The following is an 18,064-nucleotide window of genomic DNA, read 5'->3' as shown; positions in this document are numbered from 1 at the left end:
TATATATATATATATATATATATATATATATATATATAAAATATGTATGTGTCTAAATTAATATTAAATTATTAATTTGCATATTATGAATATTTTTTTATATTACAATAAATGCACTTGCCTCATGTTCGAAGAATTTGTCTTCCAAAGTCTTATCACCAGGATTATTACCCGCGCCTTCAAATAAGGCGCTGTATTCCTATTTAAATATTATAATTGTAATTACATATAAGTATACAGATTAGTCCATTTTTATCCATTCAGTAGAATATCTTAAAATATTCAAGTTTAAGATAAAAGTTGTTGGAGTTCAAGTAATGCATTATATGGACATATGCGATTGACCTTGAATGGCGATCATGTCGAGGTCGATTTGAATTTTTTAAATGGGAATGCATTACTTGATTCCCAACAACTTTTGCCTGAAATATTTTTCAAAATAACCATTTCTCTCGTTTTTAAATAGGATGATCTGAAACACTTGGATATATTCCACTTTAAGTGAACCCCTAACTTTAAATGACTTGCGTCTTTCATACATGCGACATATAGAAAGTAAAATAGAAAAGAAAAACAAAATGCTAATATTATGCAATTGCAGAAATAAAAGTTTATTTTGATGCCATTACACTGATGGCAGCATCAAGCGTCGAACATCTGTGCAAAAATTTATTATGCGCAATTCTAAATCTCCTGATTCCAGCTTTTTAATGTAAAATGATAAATTGCGACAGATCTGATCAGAGCTGGGCATATATTGAAAATAGATACTTTTTTAAAATCTAAAACACAGTATTTGCAATACTAGTGTATTTTGTATTTCAGCGGGGCACATGAAAGTATTACGTATTTTGTACTTAAAATCGAAGGATTGAAAGTTTTTTCTATTTTATATATAATTCAAATATGTAATAAGATTGATTGTCAATCTTAGTATTTGAAATACAAGATACTTTCAATCTTTCGTTATTATTAAACTGAAACACAAAGTACAAAATACTTTTATACTTCTATAAAATGCAAAATACAAAATACAATTGTCTTACCGTTTTCCAAATAAAAATATTTTAAATACAGCCCTGATTTTGATATACAGTCATCACATATAACACTGAAAATTTATAGCTATTTACATTATATGTAAACTACATAATTCCTAACACTAGTAGATGTGTTGACACATTGAATTTAATTATTGAATGAGCCAATACATTTCAGTAAAATTATTGAATAAATCATTGCGCACGCTCTAACGCTTGATACTTGTATATAAAAGTACCTAAATAGCTAATTAAACTATGTATTTAAATTTTTACTCACGGCATAATACTCTGCTACAGCTTTCACTTGTTCATAATCATCAGCTCTTGCTAAGGCTGCCAGTCCATCTGGATTCAAACGTCCACAGCGTGGATATAATTTTGCACGGTCATCTTTACCTAATTCAGTGCCAAATGAATTGATGGTTATAATAATCGCTCTTCTATCTGCTTCAAACTATAATATAAAGATGAAAATGGAGTATAATTTTACAAAGTAATAGTTTCATTTTATTGGAACAATATCTTACGGCAAGTATTTCACACATAGTATCTGCAGTTGTACCACCAAGTTCTTTACAAAATTTATAAAACGCTTCCAGATATGCCTTATAGAGCGTGTTTCGTATTATTTCGATATTCATCTCATCTAAATCTTGTTCAGAAATACAATCCACAAAAAAAGGTGCTACAAGATATAATTGTTACTTATAGTTCAAAAAGATAACTTATATTGTGTAATGCTCATATACCTATATGTATACAACATGATAGGATAAAGAATAATATGGTATATAAATGAGAAATATAATTCCAATACCTAAAGGTGTATCTACCAGTACTGCATTGTACAACTCGGCAGGTGTGGCAGCAACATGAATCGCTTCCATTTGCTCAAAGCTGCCAAGTGGATGACATTTTGGGATCAATTCTGAAATAGGCCGTTGATGCAAAGTTCCGGTAATTAACAAAATGATGTTGTCGATCATGTAACTGTAAGTGATAAAATCCAAAAATTGAGACAGAGGCTCAACGGAATGATTGCGCATATGCTGAAATTCCACAACCAGTTTCTCCCTCAACTTGTCATCGATCACGCTAACAGAAAGCGGAGATGGCTCGTTGGCCAAAAAACTGCCATAATCTGTACCAGCCAAGTGTAGCTTCAAATCTAAATAGACAATCGATTAGTTAAGCGAAAAGAAAGAATAAATTTATTAAAGAAGAACAAATCGAATGAAAATTGATTTTTCATCGAATCGATTTTTAATAAAGATTTTAGATCCTCTTTTTTAATATTCTTGAAATTATATTTTTTACAAAGTGTAAAAATATCAAATATCTTTTTTAATTAAATATACGTTTAAAACATTCTGAAAAGATTACATTTGTCAAACGACTAAGTGAATTGAACAAGTACCTTCAAGTGTTTCGCATTGGACTAGATTCAAGTAATCGCTCTGTTGAAGTATGCCACATTTGAAACCACGACACAAACCCTCCAGGTATCCGCCATCGATGTTGAATAGGCACCCCTTCATTTCGAAATACAAATTTCCTCAAGGATGTTGACGTAAAAATCCTATGCCAAACTAGCTATCGATGCACGTCCTCTTCTAAAATCATATGACTGTCATGTCACGATTGGGGGTGCGGCGCATGCTCATATATATATATATATATGTGTGTGTGTGTGTATGTATGTAGTACATATGTATATATGGCCTAGTTTACATCGTGCACTTAACAGAATTACAGAATACTATACGAGTATTATAACTAGTAACTTTCTATTGAATTATCTCAATTTTAGCGATACGTGTAAACATATATATGATATGAGTAATTTAATTAATCATTTTGATGCATATTTTACCGGTTTAGTACATCTTTAAATACATTACTAAAAATAAGATAATTTAATGGAAAGTTACTAGTTAATACGCTCATCATCAAGAGCTTCATCATTACCAACTCCGATTAATACTCCGATTAAATTCGGGGCAAATGAAGACTGCATGCTAATGCACACTGGGTGCGAACTTTTTCAGATTATTGTTCGTATTATAGGCCATGGGTCTGTCGTATTCAGCAAATAAAAACTGTTAATATGTTAACTGAGCTTGAGAGTTCAGTGAGTGGTCTTATCTGCTTATCTGAATGCGCTCAATAAGTCTATTCGCGTTGCATGAAATTCCCAAATATTTCTTCATTTAAAATGAGATAGAATACGTATTTCGCCTTGAGAAGAGAGAAAGTGAAGAATGTCGAATGCAAGCCAAAAGTGCAAAGCAACGCGATAGATCTATCGTTGCATGACTGTGACAGATTTCCTAACCTGAATAGTCGTCAACTTTAACGCTTATTATCTCGGTTCATAGGAGCAATATTTTTTCTGTTAAAGTCGTTTATTTTGCGCAAAAACGCGTCGAATGAGTATAATTTCATCGAAATCAGTGAGAAAGGTAAAATCTTTGAGTAAAAACATATTCTTGATAAAGTTCGTTTCTTGAAAAACATTACATGAATCGTTTCTAATCGTCTCTTCTTTATAGCTGATATATGATTTTTCACCATAAAAACGTAAATATACTGATCGATAATTAGCTCTGACGACGGAGCGAAAATCATTGTTGTCGAATAGGAAGATCGTTTATACACACTAGAAACATGTTACGAACAATCAAGACCAGAAATTCCAAATGCATCTTCAGTTGCCACTTTTACCCGGCAGTAAATTTCAACAATTTGTTTCACTTCCGGAATGTGTTTAGACATTTCTAGCTAGTCTTAAACCCTACTCATCGCAATATTGAATTATGTAAATATTCATATCTGAAATGGTTCTAACGAAACTGTAATATTTCAGTGTGCGCAAGCTTCAACAGAGACTAACAAAGGATTTTCCGAGAAACTAGCGAAAGGTCCACAATTTGACGACTTTCTCAAAAACAATGTTAAAGAATATAATGGCAAGTTAAAATTAGAGATAGGTGAGTCAGGACGGCTGAAACTGCCGCCATGGCTGAAAACAGAGATACCTGTGGGAAAGAGTTACAGTAAGATAAAAGCGCAACTGAGGCAATTACGACTAAGTACGGTTTGCGAAGAAGCCAGGTGTCCTAACATCGGGGAATGTTGGGGTGGAAGCACTCATGGTACAGCAACAGCCACTATTATGGTCTGTATAATAAACAAAGAACACCAATGCTCTTCGTCCTGATTAAGTGAATTGCATGAAAAATTGAGATTTGATCAATGAGGACAAATTTTAGCTCTTATACATATATTATTCAATTGATCAATCTTTCAATCTTCAATCTTGTAGCATTTTTTTATAAAAACGAATTTGCACCAATTTAGATTGGATATTGTTCTATTTATCACTAAACTGCTATTGTTTGATGTTACATGTGTTCTATCAATAGGAAAACACAACATCATTAATAATCCAATCCAGATTGATACAAACCTGCTTGAGTCGATTGATACAAATATCAATCTTCCATACCTAATCTGATTCCAGCCTCAGGGGATCGATGGGAATCATAGCCAATTATTCTTTTCATATTCGACTTTGAGCGATCAATTTTTTAAAGCTTATTACTGTGTTTACAGTATGATCTGATATTTCACGTAGCGATCGACAAGGCTTTTTCAAGCCTGTTAATTGGCTGCAAAACAGAGAGATCCGAGAACCTCTCTGTTCCACACTCTTACTAAATATCTCAATCTTAACTGCTGTTGGTTACAATTTACAGTGTGATTGAACAATCTTCAATCTTAATTTCAAAGTTTCTTTCATCAACCTCAGTTAAACTAACTGACGATTATACGAGGCGTGTTCTCAGTGACTCATGTAATCGTCGGTTAGCATAACAGTGAGTGGTGAAAGAGATTATTCCGCAAATGCAGTGTATAGTTAAGCCTTAATCCCGCAAACACAATAGCTATAGTAGCCTCAAACCTTAAGAAATTGATCAATCATATCAAAATTTCATTCAGTCCGAATTCTTGTGCCAAGTTAATAGATTGATTCTTGGGAGTGGTTTACTTGCACACTGTAGCAATTGCCTGCTGTCAGTCAATAATGATTACATTTACATGGTACCCTTAATCGGGTTTAATAACATCCATAATTATGAAATTAACCAATCAGTCATTCCATTCTTCGGAACTATGATTAGCCAATTTCATAATTATAGATGTCATTAAATCCGATTAAGGATACCGTGTAAACATCAATCAATAGCGACTTCTGCATAAGTTTTTCCTTATTTTTTTTCTAACGCTGATTGGTTTGTACGCTATTGGCTTGTGTCCAATTGATATACATCCTTTATTCTCTTAGTTAATGGGAGACACGTGCACTCGTGGCTGTCGTTTTTGCTCTGTCAAAACTGCACGTAAACCACCGCCATTGGATGTAGAGGAGCCCATCAATACTGCTAGCGCAGTAGCTGCCTGGAATTTGGATTATATTGTTTTAACATCCGTAGATCGTGATGGTTAGTTACAAATTAATGGTTGTGTTCGGCAGAATATTTATTTTGCAACTATTTTCTTCCCCTGGATTGAGTTATATCTGCAGATCTAAAAAAGTATAATCTCCAATCAACACGAAGAAAACCTTCAACAATTGCAAAATATTATATTCTGCTGAACGCAACCAGTCATTGACTATAAAATTAAATTGTACTATTTTAGGCCGGTATTCATAGTCGGATTTTATATTTAAGATTTTAAAGGCCGCGACTTTCACTTCACGGAAAAGAAACTTTAATTGGTTGATTTTTATGTACTATGCGTTATGCAAAAGTCTGAGCCGATCATTAAGATGTCATGAACCAAACAGAAAACATTCATTTATTATTTCAGATTTAAAGGATGGTGGAGCTAACCATATTGCATCTACTGTTAAGGAAATAAAAAAGAGGTATTTTATCTGCATAGTTATTTTTTTTATTTAATAAAACGAATCTAGTAATTAGTGTTCAAATTATATAACATTGTAGAAATACTTCATGTTTCTATATGATTTGCAATGTTATATTTGAACACTAATTACTAGATTCGTTTTATTCATAGGAGCAATATATTAGTGGAATGCTTGGTACCAGATTTCAGAGGTGATGAAAATTGCATTGCTACGATTGTAAATTCTAATTTGGATGTGTTTGCACATAATATCGAAACAGTAGAGCGTTTAACTCCCTTTGTTCGTGATATGCGTGCTCGATATAGGTATGTACCATTTATAATACTTATATATATAAGGTTTCCTGAATTTATTAAATGGTCAAATCTCGGAAGCATGTAGAAAATCGATAAACTAAAAAGAAAGTCCTTTAGAAATATTTAAAGCTCGTTTTAGAGAAAATTACAGAAAGAGACAAAATGTTTTGATTTTTGTACTTATTTATTACTTGTTCATTCACACTTATTTATTCACATTGTCACTTGCTTAATGCAAACATTATTCAAAATGTTGGCTTTTTGCAGCAATGCACGCATTGCATCTTGTATGGACAGCGTATATTATCAACTGATCTGGTCAACGTAATGTAACGACTCGTCGATCCGGCATTCTCTTCTGTTTGGAAATCGGCACTCTATCTCTGAAGCATTATCGCTGAAGTCGTACATCAAAACGATAATATTTCGTTTTCTGATAAAAACATTTTTATTTATCCCTCCTATAAATTCGTCAGTTACTCATCAAAAACCATTGAATAAATTACTCCCGTCACAATACGTGGGCATACATAATATTCTAACGCTGACATAATTTTTGTATGATTTGCGACAGTAATGCTAGAAAGGCGGTGCGAGAATATGCGTGATGATTTGAAAACAGAAGAGTGCTGAATCGGCGAGTCATTGACGATGAGACATTTTAATAAGCTGCGAAAGATCAGTTCATTTTCAATTCAGATCGGCAATTTTTAAAAATTAATATTATTCCATCAACTATTGTGAAAATTACAAAATTGTTAAGGACTTTTTGACTCAGTTTTCATCAGAAATAGCGCTATATGATTCGTGGGTGGACTTTAAAAAACACCCTGTATATATATCCATATATAATTCATAAATAGATATTTATTAATAATACAATACTTACGTTTGTTAATTCGAATTAATTTGTCGTTTACTATACACAGACAGTCATTGGCTGTGTTAAAAGCAGCTAAAAAGTTAAATCCTGATTTGATTACGAAATCGTCGATAATGCTGGGGCTAGGTGAAACTGACCAGGAAATCGAACAAACTATGCAAGATCTAAAGGATGCTGATGTGGATGCTATAACATTGGGACAGTACATGCAACCTACTAAAAGACACTTAAGAGTCATTGAGTATGTAACACCTGAGAAATTTAAAGCGTGGGAAAATATGGGGAATCAACTAGGCTTCTTGTATACTGCCAGTGGACCATTAGTTCGGTCATCTTATAAAGCCGGAGAATACTTTTTAACAAATATATTAAAACAACGGAAGAAACAGCAGATTGATGATGTTACATCGTGAATGAAAAAAAAATGTTTAAGTGTAGATAGATGTTTAATCGAGATACAAAATAGGAAATCAATATAAATAATGAATTCGAAAACATCATCACGAAAAGAAATCATCTACAACAATCTAAAATGATCCGAATAACAATATATATTACTGTTATATAAACTGATGTTCTTCATGTAGTAGATTTACGAAAAAATTGAGATATTTAATCAGAAAATGCAGATTTATATATAAATTGAATGCATATAAAGTTTAAAGTTTATATATATTAATTTAATCTGTGTCCATGGCGATGGAGACTTGAGGATCCTGAGCACCTTCGTCGGTTGGCGGATCTTGCGGAGGTTTGTCATCTTGCACAGCTGGTTCAGTAGGTCTTCCACGTTTATCATCTCCTTCAATCTGGGACAAGAAACTAGCTGTCGTGGTTTCATTGAGAATAGTGAAATCATAATCCTTTCCTACTATCCCAATTGATACATTCTGAAACATAAGCAAGATTTAATGTTCCCTTTTGAAATCAAAATTGATTTTTAGAATTAAGTATAATAAGATTCTTATAGCAGATATTTTACAATATACTGCACATATCGCATATGACAATATGCAGTACGTAGTATATCACAATACGCAGTATATCACCATACCATATATCACTAGCATATTCTGAAGTAAAAAAAATTCTAATGTGGAAATGTCGAGAGATCAAATAATTTTTGAATTATAACCTGAAAAATCATGTAAACATGATCTTTGACCACTTAATCGAGTTTGATAACATCACAATAGTTGGAAAATCTGGCTAATCACAGTCATCCCATTCTTCAGTGAAATAGCTATGACTGGACAGTTTCATAACTATGTATGTCATTAAACCCGATTAAAGGTATCGGTGCAAACGTAATCATTGCCGTTGCATGCACATCATTACGGATAGACTTTTTTAATTAAGACTTATGATTAATAAAATTTTAAATTTTAAACGTTTATACTTGAAAAAATTACTTTATGGAAAACAAGTAGCTTACACTTTTATTACTTAATTTTTCACAAAGTTTCACGCTGTAATAATATTACCCTCGAATTTCGGATATATACTTTGTATATGTATGTTTTTCTTCATGTAAATTGATTTATCTCATTATTCTATGCACAAAAGTATTAACGCGTAGAATTATCGAGAACTGAATAGTTTACAAAATATTTTATGTCAAAATGTGCCAAAATAGATATTTCATAAACGATTAATTTTTCGATATCTTTAAATGCCTTAGTAATTTGATGAACAGAGTAATTGGAGGAATCATACTAAAAAAAATGTATAGCTATGATTTTTATATAACCATCAAAAATCGATTTTACACTATTTGTGCTCTGATAAGCCATATAATTTTTGTCTGAGCATATCTTTGATTCAATCTTGCCCTGTAAAGATAAAAGCAATGATAGACTAAAATTGAACTCAATCTATGAGTCGTAGATTTGATCCCAATCCTCATTCCATTTGAAGCCTTCATTTTATAAATTTATTGAAAAATTAAAGATCATAAATCGTATGAAGGAGCATGAGATAACAATGATATACTTCATTCCGGAAACCTATTTTAATAATATATGAGTTAGTCAAGTACTTACCTTTACTGATAAATCAACTTCGTTAGGTAAAGTGTCACGTAATGCTCTAAGACCATGCTTGACTAATTCGTCAAGGTCGCACAACAAGAATTCATTTAGGTGTTTTTCTAAATATGTCCTTGCGCTTTGGGAACGTGCGCCTATAGCCATCGCTTTACAGTCAAAGTAATTTGCAGATGGACATGTCTGATATATATGCGGTCCTTTGTCCTAGGAAGCGACTTATTAGAGAAACATGTTTAGCATATACTGAATTATATACTATTTTCAATAAATTCTCACATCATATCCAGCTACGAGTAAACCGACGCCGTACGGGCGCCGATCATATCTTTGCGTGCACGTTTGCATTTTATTTCCCAGAGATGTAATCAGACGACTTACAGGTAACGCATGATCATGAGCATACTTGTAATTCAGGCATTCAGTTCGCATATAACGGCTGCGAAAAATAATTTGCTTTTAATCATCATTACGCTTATTGAAACACTTTGTATTCTTAAGGGTCCTCTATATAGAAGTTGTAGATGGTTGTGGAATCTATGACTTCTATGTAGAGAATCCTTTTTTCTCTCCTGCACAAACCTATATCTAGGCTGATCATTAAAACTATCATAGCATAGCAACAAGCATTACAAGGTACAGCCAAGATAGATATAAATAAAATTAAAAATTAATTACTTTTATATACATATTAAAAATACTTGTTGCTTAAAATATTAATATTTTTATTGAAAACATTAATAATTTGAAATAACTTAAACAGGAGAAATCAATAAAATTGCATAATATAACAAGATAACAGATGTTATTCATGACAAAATATAATAAATATAACATAGTGATGGCAAACTTTACTACAGAGAAAGGATTAAGACATAATTAAAATGGACATCTTATTACATACAAGGATATTGTATCTTTTAATCAAAATAGAGATTGGAATGAGAAAACACAAAGTACCTCAATATTCTTGCATCAGCAGTTAAACCTGAAATACTAATTCCCATGTGTTTGTCTATCGGTATGATTTTTTTCTGATGAGCTGATAATTCCGACGATGCTCTTTTCAGTGCAATAAGAACAGCGTGTGTTTTACTCTTAAGACCTACAGTAGCTGATCCTAGTTTTACAGCTTCCATAGCATATTCCACTTGATGTAGTCGTCCTTGTGGACTCCATACTGTTACATCACTATCGTACTGATTGCGGAACTAAGAAACATATTCAATAATCAAATTAATAAAAATCATTTACATGATTTAAAAGCATTTAATACAAGTAATTGTATATGTTAATCAATAAATATTATTCTAAACAATGAGCAACGTTACATATATATTTCATATGGTTAGATTACTAAACTTTTTCTCTATGTCTTTAATAGTTGTGTATTTCTACATTACTATGTGCAAATGTACATAACCATAAAAATTAGTAGTTTTGTGAATTTTTTTACAATAATGATTAAAGTAGAAGTATCGAAGCACAATGTACCGATAATTAATTGAATACTTACCATTTTTAATATCAATTCCTTTAATTAAAAAAGATACAGATTACAGTATTACTCGAGCAAATACCGAGATTTAACAAAAGACACTTGAATTAACAAAAGACACTTGTCAGGCAATGATGTGCAATACTGGTACTGACAACTACCATCGATTATACAATGCATCAGTGATGCGCTGTCGTGGGAATTATTCCCACACGGGAATGTTTGTGCGCATGCGTATCACCGATACGATGTGAAAGCAGCCAATATGAAACTGTAAAGGCAGCTTACGCATGCGCACGAACATTCCCGTGTGGGAATAATTCGCATCACTGCAATGCATATATGTATAGCATAGAAATCAAGGATGCCAAATTGCCAATCGGGGACGATGGACGATTTACGACATCGCGATCAATGCCATCAGTCGATGGTATAGTGATCCAGATCAGTAGCTATCACATTTAAGCATGCAGGTATCATTAAGCATTCACATGCAAACGTCAAGCGTCAAGTAGCGAAAGTAAGCGGAACTCACGGAAGCAGCAACCAATCAGCTGGGCGATACGGGCGTAATGATGTAAAAAATATTTTTTACGCCATTAGAAGAGGTTTGTTGCGTTGCAAGTGGTTGAGTCTACTCGTTTCAATACTCGCGTATTGAACGCAACCATTTACAGTAAATATCTGAAAATAACCTCTATAATTTCGGTTAAAATTTGTTTTATATTGTTTATATAGTATCGCTAAAAATGTCTTATAAAGCACATTTGGATATGGAAATACGAAAATTGAAGCCTGCTGAATTATATACTTTAGCAAGTATATTAAGCATTTCTGATTCGTGGAAAAAACTAATGTCTATTGTCCTTAAAGAAGGAAATATTCCCAAATTTAGTAGTGATCATATCAGGTAATTTATAAGGTATTTATAAGATTTTAATAGATATCAAGTTTAGATAATTTTTTATCAAATTATCCATTATACTACATTGTACAGTAGTAATTCAGATATCTATATTAAAAGTCCATCGAAATCGAAAGATACTTCAGTGTATTTTTTTCAGTGTATTTTTTTGTTAGCATTATGAAAAGATTTTTAGAAATTAAATGCATTATATTTTTCTTAAGATTATTATTAAAAATAATAATTATTTTAATTATTACATTATAATACATCATTGTAATCATTCCATTGATTAGCATCATTGAACAAATGGCAAATAGTGATAAACGCAACGCAGCTCAAATATTTTTGGATGAGTGGAGTACTATGGAGAAAAAAAGACCAACATTAAAATTATTACAAGAACTTCTTATAAAAGCAGAACTATTTAGAGCTGCTGATTATGTGGCATGTGATATATTAAAACGTAAAGTTTATAATTATATATGTATAAAACTTTTTTTATTTCTTTTAAAGTTTAATGATTTTTCTCTTATTATTCTATTTATATTACAGAAGAAAAACCAAAGAGGCCAGATTATGGTCCAGCTCATTCTATTGATACAAGTGATATAGTCATAAATAAACTACTAGATAATCAAATGCTTCTACAAGATACATTTGCTAATCGTACGATATTAAAACCAACATCAGAGCTGATTTCAGAGATTAATAGAATATGTCCTTCTGAAAAACCTGTACAGACAATGCAAAATTATAGATGCGAGGAATTATCGTCTGAAGAATTACCAGTAGTTCTTAACAACTATAAATAACTATAAATAACTTGCAAAGACAGTGCTTTATTTGTCTTAAACTGTCTAAAATAATGTTTGAAATTAATCTAGCTTATAATTTGTAAAAAGATAAATATGGTAACTATTTAGGGTACGGACTGTACCTCCAATTTTGATGAAATCAGATTCATTCAACACATTTTGTTCAAAATGAAAGAATCTGGCAAAAAAAGCTGCTTAAAAAATGTTAGATCTAAATTTTAATTAATATAAAAGGATAATTTTTTTTAATATCATAATTCATAATCATATTCTCTGTTTTACAAACACAAATCTGTATTTTAAAAACTGTACTTTAAATTATTTCCTTATATATAATTTTGATAGTTTTGAAGTAGAGAATTTGTTTTTAAAATAGAGAATTGAATTCTGCTGTTTTTTACTCTTTACTGTTATTTTTCTGTCAAGTCCTTGCCGAAAGAGTCAGTAAATCGCGGGTATACCTCTCTTTGTCGTACAGTCAAGTTTTTAAGTACCGGTAAATAAGGATAGATATGTGAGTGATTTAAAACAAAAGCATTGTATGAATAAAATAAATTACATAGGTATACATCAGATGAAGATAATAATTGTAATATATTGATATAAGAGTCGTGTTAGCTAGATATAAGATTAAAAAAAAAGGAAATGAATTTAATTTTTAAGTATGAATGTAACGTTACATTATGCGCATGCGCAGATAGTTAAAAAGAGAAAGATACCCATTAAATTACTTCGTGCTATCTCGTCCACGTTTTCCACATTCTTTCAACTAATGCATTAGCACGGCAGTGTATGTTTTTCCAATTGTATAATTGTTATAATTCGATGGAATAGGAGCACTGTGACCCTATTCTGTAACTCATTAAGACTATTGGTCTGTTCAACTTGCTTACATTTTACACTTAAAATGAGATAGCTATATATTTGACGTTGAAAAGAGAGAAAGTGGAGATGCCGAGTGTAAAAGGTGTAATCAAGTCGAACAGACTTATTAACATCACCGTTGTGCTGATATTTTATAGTAAAAGCTGCGCAAAGATGTCATTACTGTCTTAATGAATCTTACAGAATAGGGCTATGTCCCAAAACTTCCTCTCCGAGGAAGATTTTACTCTATATGCTATACGTTACGTGTACTATATATTTCAAGTAAAATTTTTCTCGGAGAGGAAGTTTTGGAACGTAGTCTAGATGCTTTTATTCTTGAAAAGAAACGTATACGAAAAGCTAGGGAAATACTATAATTGCGTTAAACCCTGCGCGCACAATAGAAGGAATAAAGAGTAAATTCCGATTTTAACCTATCAGAAATCGGATACATCGGTTTCTGAAAGGTTGAAATTGTTTATTCTTTATTCCTAATTCCTTCTATTGTGCGCAGAGCCTTACTATAGAACAACGGACATTTGAATGCGGATTTTTTTAATACTGCTTTGATTGTGATGGAGTGGAGTGTGAAGTTAAAATGTCTCAACCCCAGTTTTCCTTCGCCATCGGCCACATGAGAATGCACCTTTAACGTCAGACGTCAGCAATAGTCAATGAGCGTCAGCAGCGATCGTTAGTAGTAACCAGTAACGCTTGGTAACGTTCGGTAACGTTCTTGCTCTTTTAAAAGGAAATTCGCCACTGACTTTAATTTAACAATAATGGGTCACGAAGGAGAGGTTATTCTTATTCAGAATTCTGTAAGTAGTATTATATTGATATTACTACATTAAGAATTTAATCAGCCGTGTCCGCGAGAAATAGAATGTATATCCTCAATCAATGTGGCTTATACAGATGTGTGAGATAAGATAACCTTGAGCGTAACCCTGCGTACGTCACATACACGCGCATAGCAAACGGCGGCGGCGGCGGCGGCGGCGTTCCGTGTTCCGTCCTATAACTGCAATGTTGCCAGAAGCTGGGAAAAAAGCAAAAAAGTATAATACCAATTTGAAGAAATAATGATATGATATATGTTGCAGTTCTCCGACAAAGTAATATTGTACGATTATATGGATTTTTATTTCTAAAATTAATCAAAATTCAGATTTATAAATTAAATTAATAATTAGAAATCGAACAACAACGGAAAACGAACGACACATGTAACATCGTTTCCTTATCATAAAGCAAAAAGATTAGATTACTTCGTCAAAACTACATGATTACAATCTGTACTTATAAACTGCAGGTATACCATATAAATATGCCAAACATGAAACACATTACATTTGCCGTATTATACTTGTCCGCGAAATCTATATATATTTCGATTTCAGTTCTCGACCTTGAAAACAATCGATCCTACATTACGTTATTACGAGAGATGGGTTTTTTTTTATTAAAACTATAATACGAAAGCGCGAATTCAAGCGAAACGACTTTAATTAAAGTGCGTTTCACATTTTCAATTACGTTTGCTACTCGCGGATATAATTTTATCCTTGTTATCATCAAATGTTAAACAAGAACGAAATGATGCGAGCGTTAACGAGCGTGAAACATATCTTGTGAATGTTTAACGCTTATAAGCGGAGATGGATGATTCGTTCAATATTACGTCAATCGTGAACGATTTTAATTACGTCACCATTTAATCGCAAAAACTTGAATCATTGAATTGAAGTAGGTAGTAAAATAACGTGTATGTGTGTAATGTGGTTGCGTCACATACCTACTTTTTCCTGAATAATTGAGCACATTTGCCGATGAGCAAAGTTGGAAAGTATTCGTTACCTCTTTTTTTTTCTTTCTTTGTTATCGTTACTGTGAATCCATTTAATGATACAAATCGACACAAGTATCGTTCTGCCTTTGTCACTCACGAAAAGAAAGACACAACAATAACGATTATGTTGACTTGTGTCGTTAAATAAAAGGCACCCTATTGTTTCGGTAACAATCGTTATTTTTTCTATCTTTAATGGTAATGAATTTACCAGTTGTTACTTCAATCCCTTATTGTATATCTTTGTAATTATTCAATAAATAGCATTATTTTTATGTGTATATGTAATTGGCTAAAAATGTTTTATATTAATAAAAGTAGTCTTATATTTTATGCCTTGTTAGACTGTATTTCAATATTCGCTGCTAATACTGAAAATCTGTAATATATGTTTATGTAATATGAATTATATATTTTCAATATTGGCAGTGAATATTAGAATACACTTTTATAATCATTAATGTTGAAAGACAATGTTTAATAAAGATTTTTAATTATACTTTACATTGTAGAGTATAATTTAATTTCTTAAAGATAAATATGTTAAAAAATAAATATATTAATATAGATAATTAGCGCAGATTTTATGATTAATATAAGTGTAATACAAGAAAACTTTAACTCTTACTTTAACGTCCAAAAAAGTAATGAAAAAAGTAACGAATCGTTACTTTTACGAATCTAAGCAATGGCGCGCACCGAGATATTGTTAACAATTACTTTCCATTTAGTGACACAAGTTGTCAAATGTTTCTTTTTGCATTTCGTGAGTAGCAAAGACGGAATTATACTTGTGGCGATTTGTGTCACTAAATGAAAGACAAGTCAAGTACGACCGGCCAAAGGCAAATTGTTGTGATTATCAAAAAAGTTCCGGTATCTCATTTCGAACGTATGGCTCAATTTTCTCGGAAAATATGAAAAATATGGAAAAATGATTTAGATACAAGTTCACATTTGAAAAGACGTAAATATTGATAAAACTAATTTTTGAAAATTATCAATTTTTTAAGGTCACATGAACAATTCACTATTTTTTAAATTTATATAATCTTTTTTTGTTGTATAATATAATCTCTCTAATTATTCCGCATATAAAAGTATTAAAGTAATCGAAAAATCAAGTTTTCAAGTTATTTTATACTATTGGTTCGGCATATATTGACATGAAGTGTTAAGTACTTCATAAACTGTTAATTTTTTTTTTTTTATAATAGTGCCTTAATACTGCAAGTATCTTAATAGAGTAACGAAATGAATCAATTGGTGTAAAGAAAATACATAGTTGCTTATATTTAAAAAATTATTCATTTTCGTACATATCTTTTTAAAGCAACCATGTTTTCTCAACACCAATTGATTTATCTCCTTGTTCTGTGTATAAAAGTATTAAGATACGATTATTAAAAAAATGGATAGTTTATGAGATATTTAATCGTGTCGATATGTGCTAAAATAAATACATTTATGAGCTAAAAAAAGAAAAAAATGTTATATATATAAATGTACATAAGTCTTCAAATGCTTCAAATGCTTAAAAAGTTATAACAAAAATATAAAATTTGTAAAGAAAACAATTTTACCTAAGTTTTCATTTTAAATTGCCATCCGCTCAATCAATGCAAGTTTGACGTGGATATAATGTTGAATTTATCATCTTTTTACGACGATAAAGGAAACCTTCTTAAAAAGATGTATTTCTAACCTTTTTTCGATGTAAATTTATTCTAATGAAAGTTCATTAAAGTCTATAGATATACAGGGTGTTAGGAAATTCAACCGACAACATTCGTGGGCAGATAGAACGGACTAAACTGATTCGAAAAGTCCTCTACTAGTAAAAATTGATGTTAATTTGAGAAAAAAATTATTCAAGATTAATATTCGGCAATTTTCGGCAATTAATAATTAATATCTTAACTATTGCGAAAATTGCAAAATGGTAGAGAACTTCTCGACTCAGTTTAGTTTTACCTACCCACAAAAGCGTTGTCGGTTAAATTTCTTAACACTTATGTGCGTGTGCGTGCGTGCGTGCATGCGTGTGTGTGTGTGTGTGTGTGTGTGTGTGTGTGTGTGTGTGTAGAGATATCTGTGTATCTTCCTATTAGACGAATAAACATTTGTATTACAATTTTTATTTGTATGATTACGTTTACTTAATAAATATGTGTATTATTATCATTGAATAGTAATTTTAGTTATAATAATTTTTCTCTCGCGTCTTTTCATCTCGTTTAACTCTGTCATGTGATATTTTAAACAATGTATTTCTTTCAATTTATGTACTTTCTATTCACATCAATTAATATGTATTTATCAGAAAGAGATTGATTTGATATTCATTTTTTTTAATAGGATGACTTGAAGATTAAACTTAAAGACGCAGGCAATAATTTGGTAATTATCGATTTCTTTGCTGTATGGTGTGGACCATGTAAGATGATTGGGCCATTGATTGAAGAATTGTCAAAGGTTTTATATACATCACATTAATTTTTTTATTAAATCAAGTTTCAGTTGGATTTATTGAAATTCAAAACATAAATATCTTGATTTGTTTATATAGGAAATGTTGGATGTTGTTTTCCTTAAAGTTGATGTGGATGAATGTGAAGATATTGCTGCTGAATATGAGATATCTAGTATGCCTACGTTTGTTTTTATAAAGGAAGGCAAAGTGGTATGTATTAAATTCGAATAAAATATTTATCTAAATATTAAAAATTCTCGCTTTAATATTATAAAAAGAAATAATGAAGTAATTTAGTTATTTATATTTCATAACTAATCAAATAAAATTATTAATGCTTTCAGTTGGAGACTTTTTCCGGTGCAAATTACGATAAATTAAAAAATATGATCCAAAAACACAAATAAATAAATAAATCGTCACGAATGTTAAAATATATTGTATTCTTA

The 18,064-nt window shown here is 31.3% G+C and overlaps 5 protein-coding genes across 5 annotated transcripts; 3 read left to right on the top strand and 2 right to left on the bottom strand.

Moving 5' to 3' along the window:
• Positions 1-97: 97 nt before the first annotated feature.
• Positions 98-2,581, bottom strand: LOC105625052 (V-type proton ATPase subunit d). Its single transcript, XM_012206395.1, has 5 exons — positions 2,461-2,581; positions 1,861-2,211; positions 1,571-1,728; positions 1,321-1,497; positions 98-199 (listed from the first exon to the last, which is right to left on the bottom strand). Exons 1-5 carry the CDS (start codon positions 2,579-2,581, stop codon positions 98-100), a joined length of 909 nt encoding a protein of 302 aa, XP_012061785.1.
• A 1,129-nt stretch (positions 2,582-3,710) lies between these two features.
• LOC105625051 (lipoyl synthase, mitochondrial) lies at positions 3,711-7,571 on the top strand. The gene is made up of 6 exons (XM_012206394.1): positions 3,711-3,773; positions 3,910-4,221; positions 5,392-5,548; positions 5,919-5,976; positions 6,129-6,284; positions 7,205-7,571. Exons 1-6 carry the CDS (start codon positions 3,711-3,713, stop codon positions 7,569-7,571), a joined length of 1,113 nt encoding a protein of 370 aa, XP_012061784.1.
• A 14-nt stretch (positions 7,572-7,585) lies between these two features.
• LOC105625050 (proteasome subunit alpha type-1) lies at positions 7,586-11,028 on the bottom strand. Its single transcript, XM_012206393.1, has 5 exons — positions 10,990-11,028; positions 10,164-10,414; positions 9,483-9,642; positions 9,201-9,410; positions 7,586-8,048 (listed from the first exon to the last, which is right to left on the bottom strand). Exons 1-5 carry the CDS (start codon positions 11,026-11,028, stop codon positions 7,839-7,841), a joined length of 870 nt encoding a protein of 289 aa, XP_012061783.1. The 3' UTR covers positions 7,586-7,838.
• Positions 11,029-11,450: 422 nt separating this feature from the next.
• On the top strand, positions 11,451-12,420 carry LOC105625035 (protein Tube). The gene is made up of 3 exons (XM_012206375.1): positions 11,451-11,611; positions 11,902-12,071; positions 12,161-12,420. Exons 1-3 carry the CDS (start codon positions 11,451-11,453, stop codon positions 12,418-12,420), a joined length of 591 nt encoding a protein of 196 aa, XP_012061765.1.
• A 1,652-nt stretch (positions 12,421-14,072) lies between these two features.
• On the top strand, positions 14,073-18,022 carry LOC105625036 (thioredoxin-2-like). Its single transcript, XM_012206378.1, has 4 exons — positions 14,073-14,111; positions 17,501-17,617; positions 17,712-17,825; positions 17,960-18,022. Exons 1-4 carry the CDS (start codon positions 14,073-14,075, stop codon positions 18,020-18,022), a joined length of 333 nt encoding a protein of 110 aa, XP_012061768.1.
• Positions 18,023-18,064: the final 42 nt, after the last annotated feature.

Source organism: Atta cephalotes (assembly GCF_000143395.1).
Source record: "Atta cephalotes unplaced genomic scaffold scaffold00105, whole genome shotgun sequence".
NCBI classification, from domain to species: domain Eukaryota; kingdom Metazoa; phylum Arthropoda; class Insecta; order Hymenoptera; family Formicidae; genus Atta; species Atta cephalotes.
Note: the sequence above shows the minus strand (reverse complement) of the source record. Positions and strands in the feature narration are given on the sequence as shown.

Bases quoted from the DNA above. Each gene is read 5' to 3' on its own strand.
- LOC105625052 (XM_012206395.1), bottom strand. From the start codon at position 2,581: ATGAAGGGGTGCCTATTCAACATCGATGGCGGATACCTGGAGGGTTTG. The intron at 1,729-1,860 runs GTATTGGAATTA...TATATCTTGTAG, and splicing joins ACTGGTAGATACACCTTTAG to CACCTTTTTTTGTGGATTGT. The intron at 1,498-1,570 runs GTAAGATATTGT...TTTATATTATAG, and splicing joins CTATGTGTGAAATACTTGCC to TTTGAAGCAGATAGAAGAGC.
- LOC105625051 (XM_012206394.1), top strand. From the start codon at position 3,711: ATGTTACGAACAATCAAGACCAGAAATTCCAAATGCATCTTCAGTTGC. The intron at 3,774-3,909 runs GTAAATTTCAAC...GTAATATTTCAG, and splicing joins GTTGCCACTTTTACCCGGCA to TGTGCGCAAGCTTCAACAGA. The intron at 5,977-6,128 runs GTATTTTATCTG...TTTTATTCATAG, and splicing joins GTTAAGGAAATAAAAAAGAG to GAGCAATATATTAGTGGAAT.
- LOC105625050 (XM_012206393.1), bottom strand. From the start codon at position 11,028: ATGCGAATTATTCCCACACGGGAATGTTCGTGCGCATGC. The intron at 9,411-9,482 runs GTGAGAATTTAT...GTCGCTTCCTAG, and splicing joins TACTCGTAGCTGGATATGAT to GACAAAGGACCGCATATATA. The intron at 8,049-9,200 runs GTAAGTACTTGA...CTTATGTTTCAG, and splicing joins AAGTTGATTTATCAGTAAAG to AATGTATCAATTGGGATAGT.
- LOC105625035 (XM_012206375.1), top strand. From the start codon at position 11,451: ATGTCTTATAAAGCACATTTGGATATGGAAATACGAAAATTGAAGCCT. The intron at 11,612-11,901 runs GTAATTTATAAG...TCCATTGATTAG, and splicing joins TTTAGTAGTGATCATATCAG to CATCATTGAACAAATGGCAA. The intron at 12,072-12,160 runs GTAAAGTTTATA...TTTATATTACAG, and splicing joins GGCATGTGATATATTAAAAC to AAGAAAAACCAAAGAGGCCA.
- LOC105625036 (XM_012206378.1), top strand. From the start codon at position 14,073: ATGGGTCACGAAGGAGAGGTTATTCTTATTCAGAATTCT. The intron at 14,112-17,500 runs GTAAGTAGTATT...TTTTTTTAATAG, and splicing joins TTATTCTTATTCAGAATTCT to GATGACTTGAAGATTAAACT. The intron at 17,826-17,959 runs GTATGTATTAAA...TAATGCTTTCAG, and splicing joins TTATAAAGGAAGGCAAAGTG to TTGGAGACTTTTTCCGGTGC.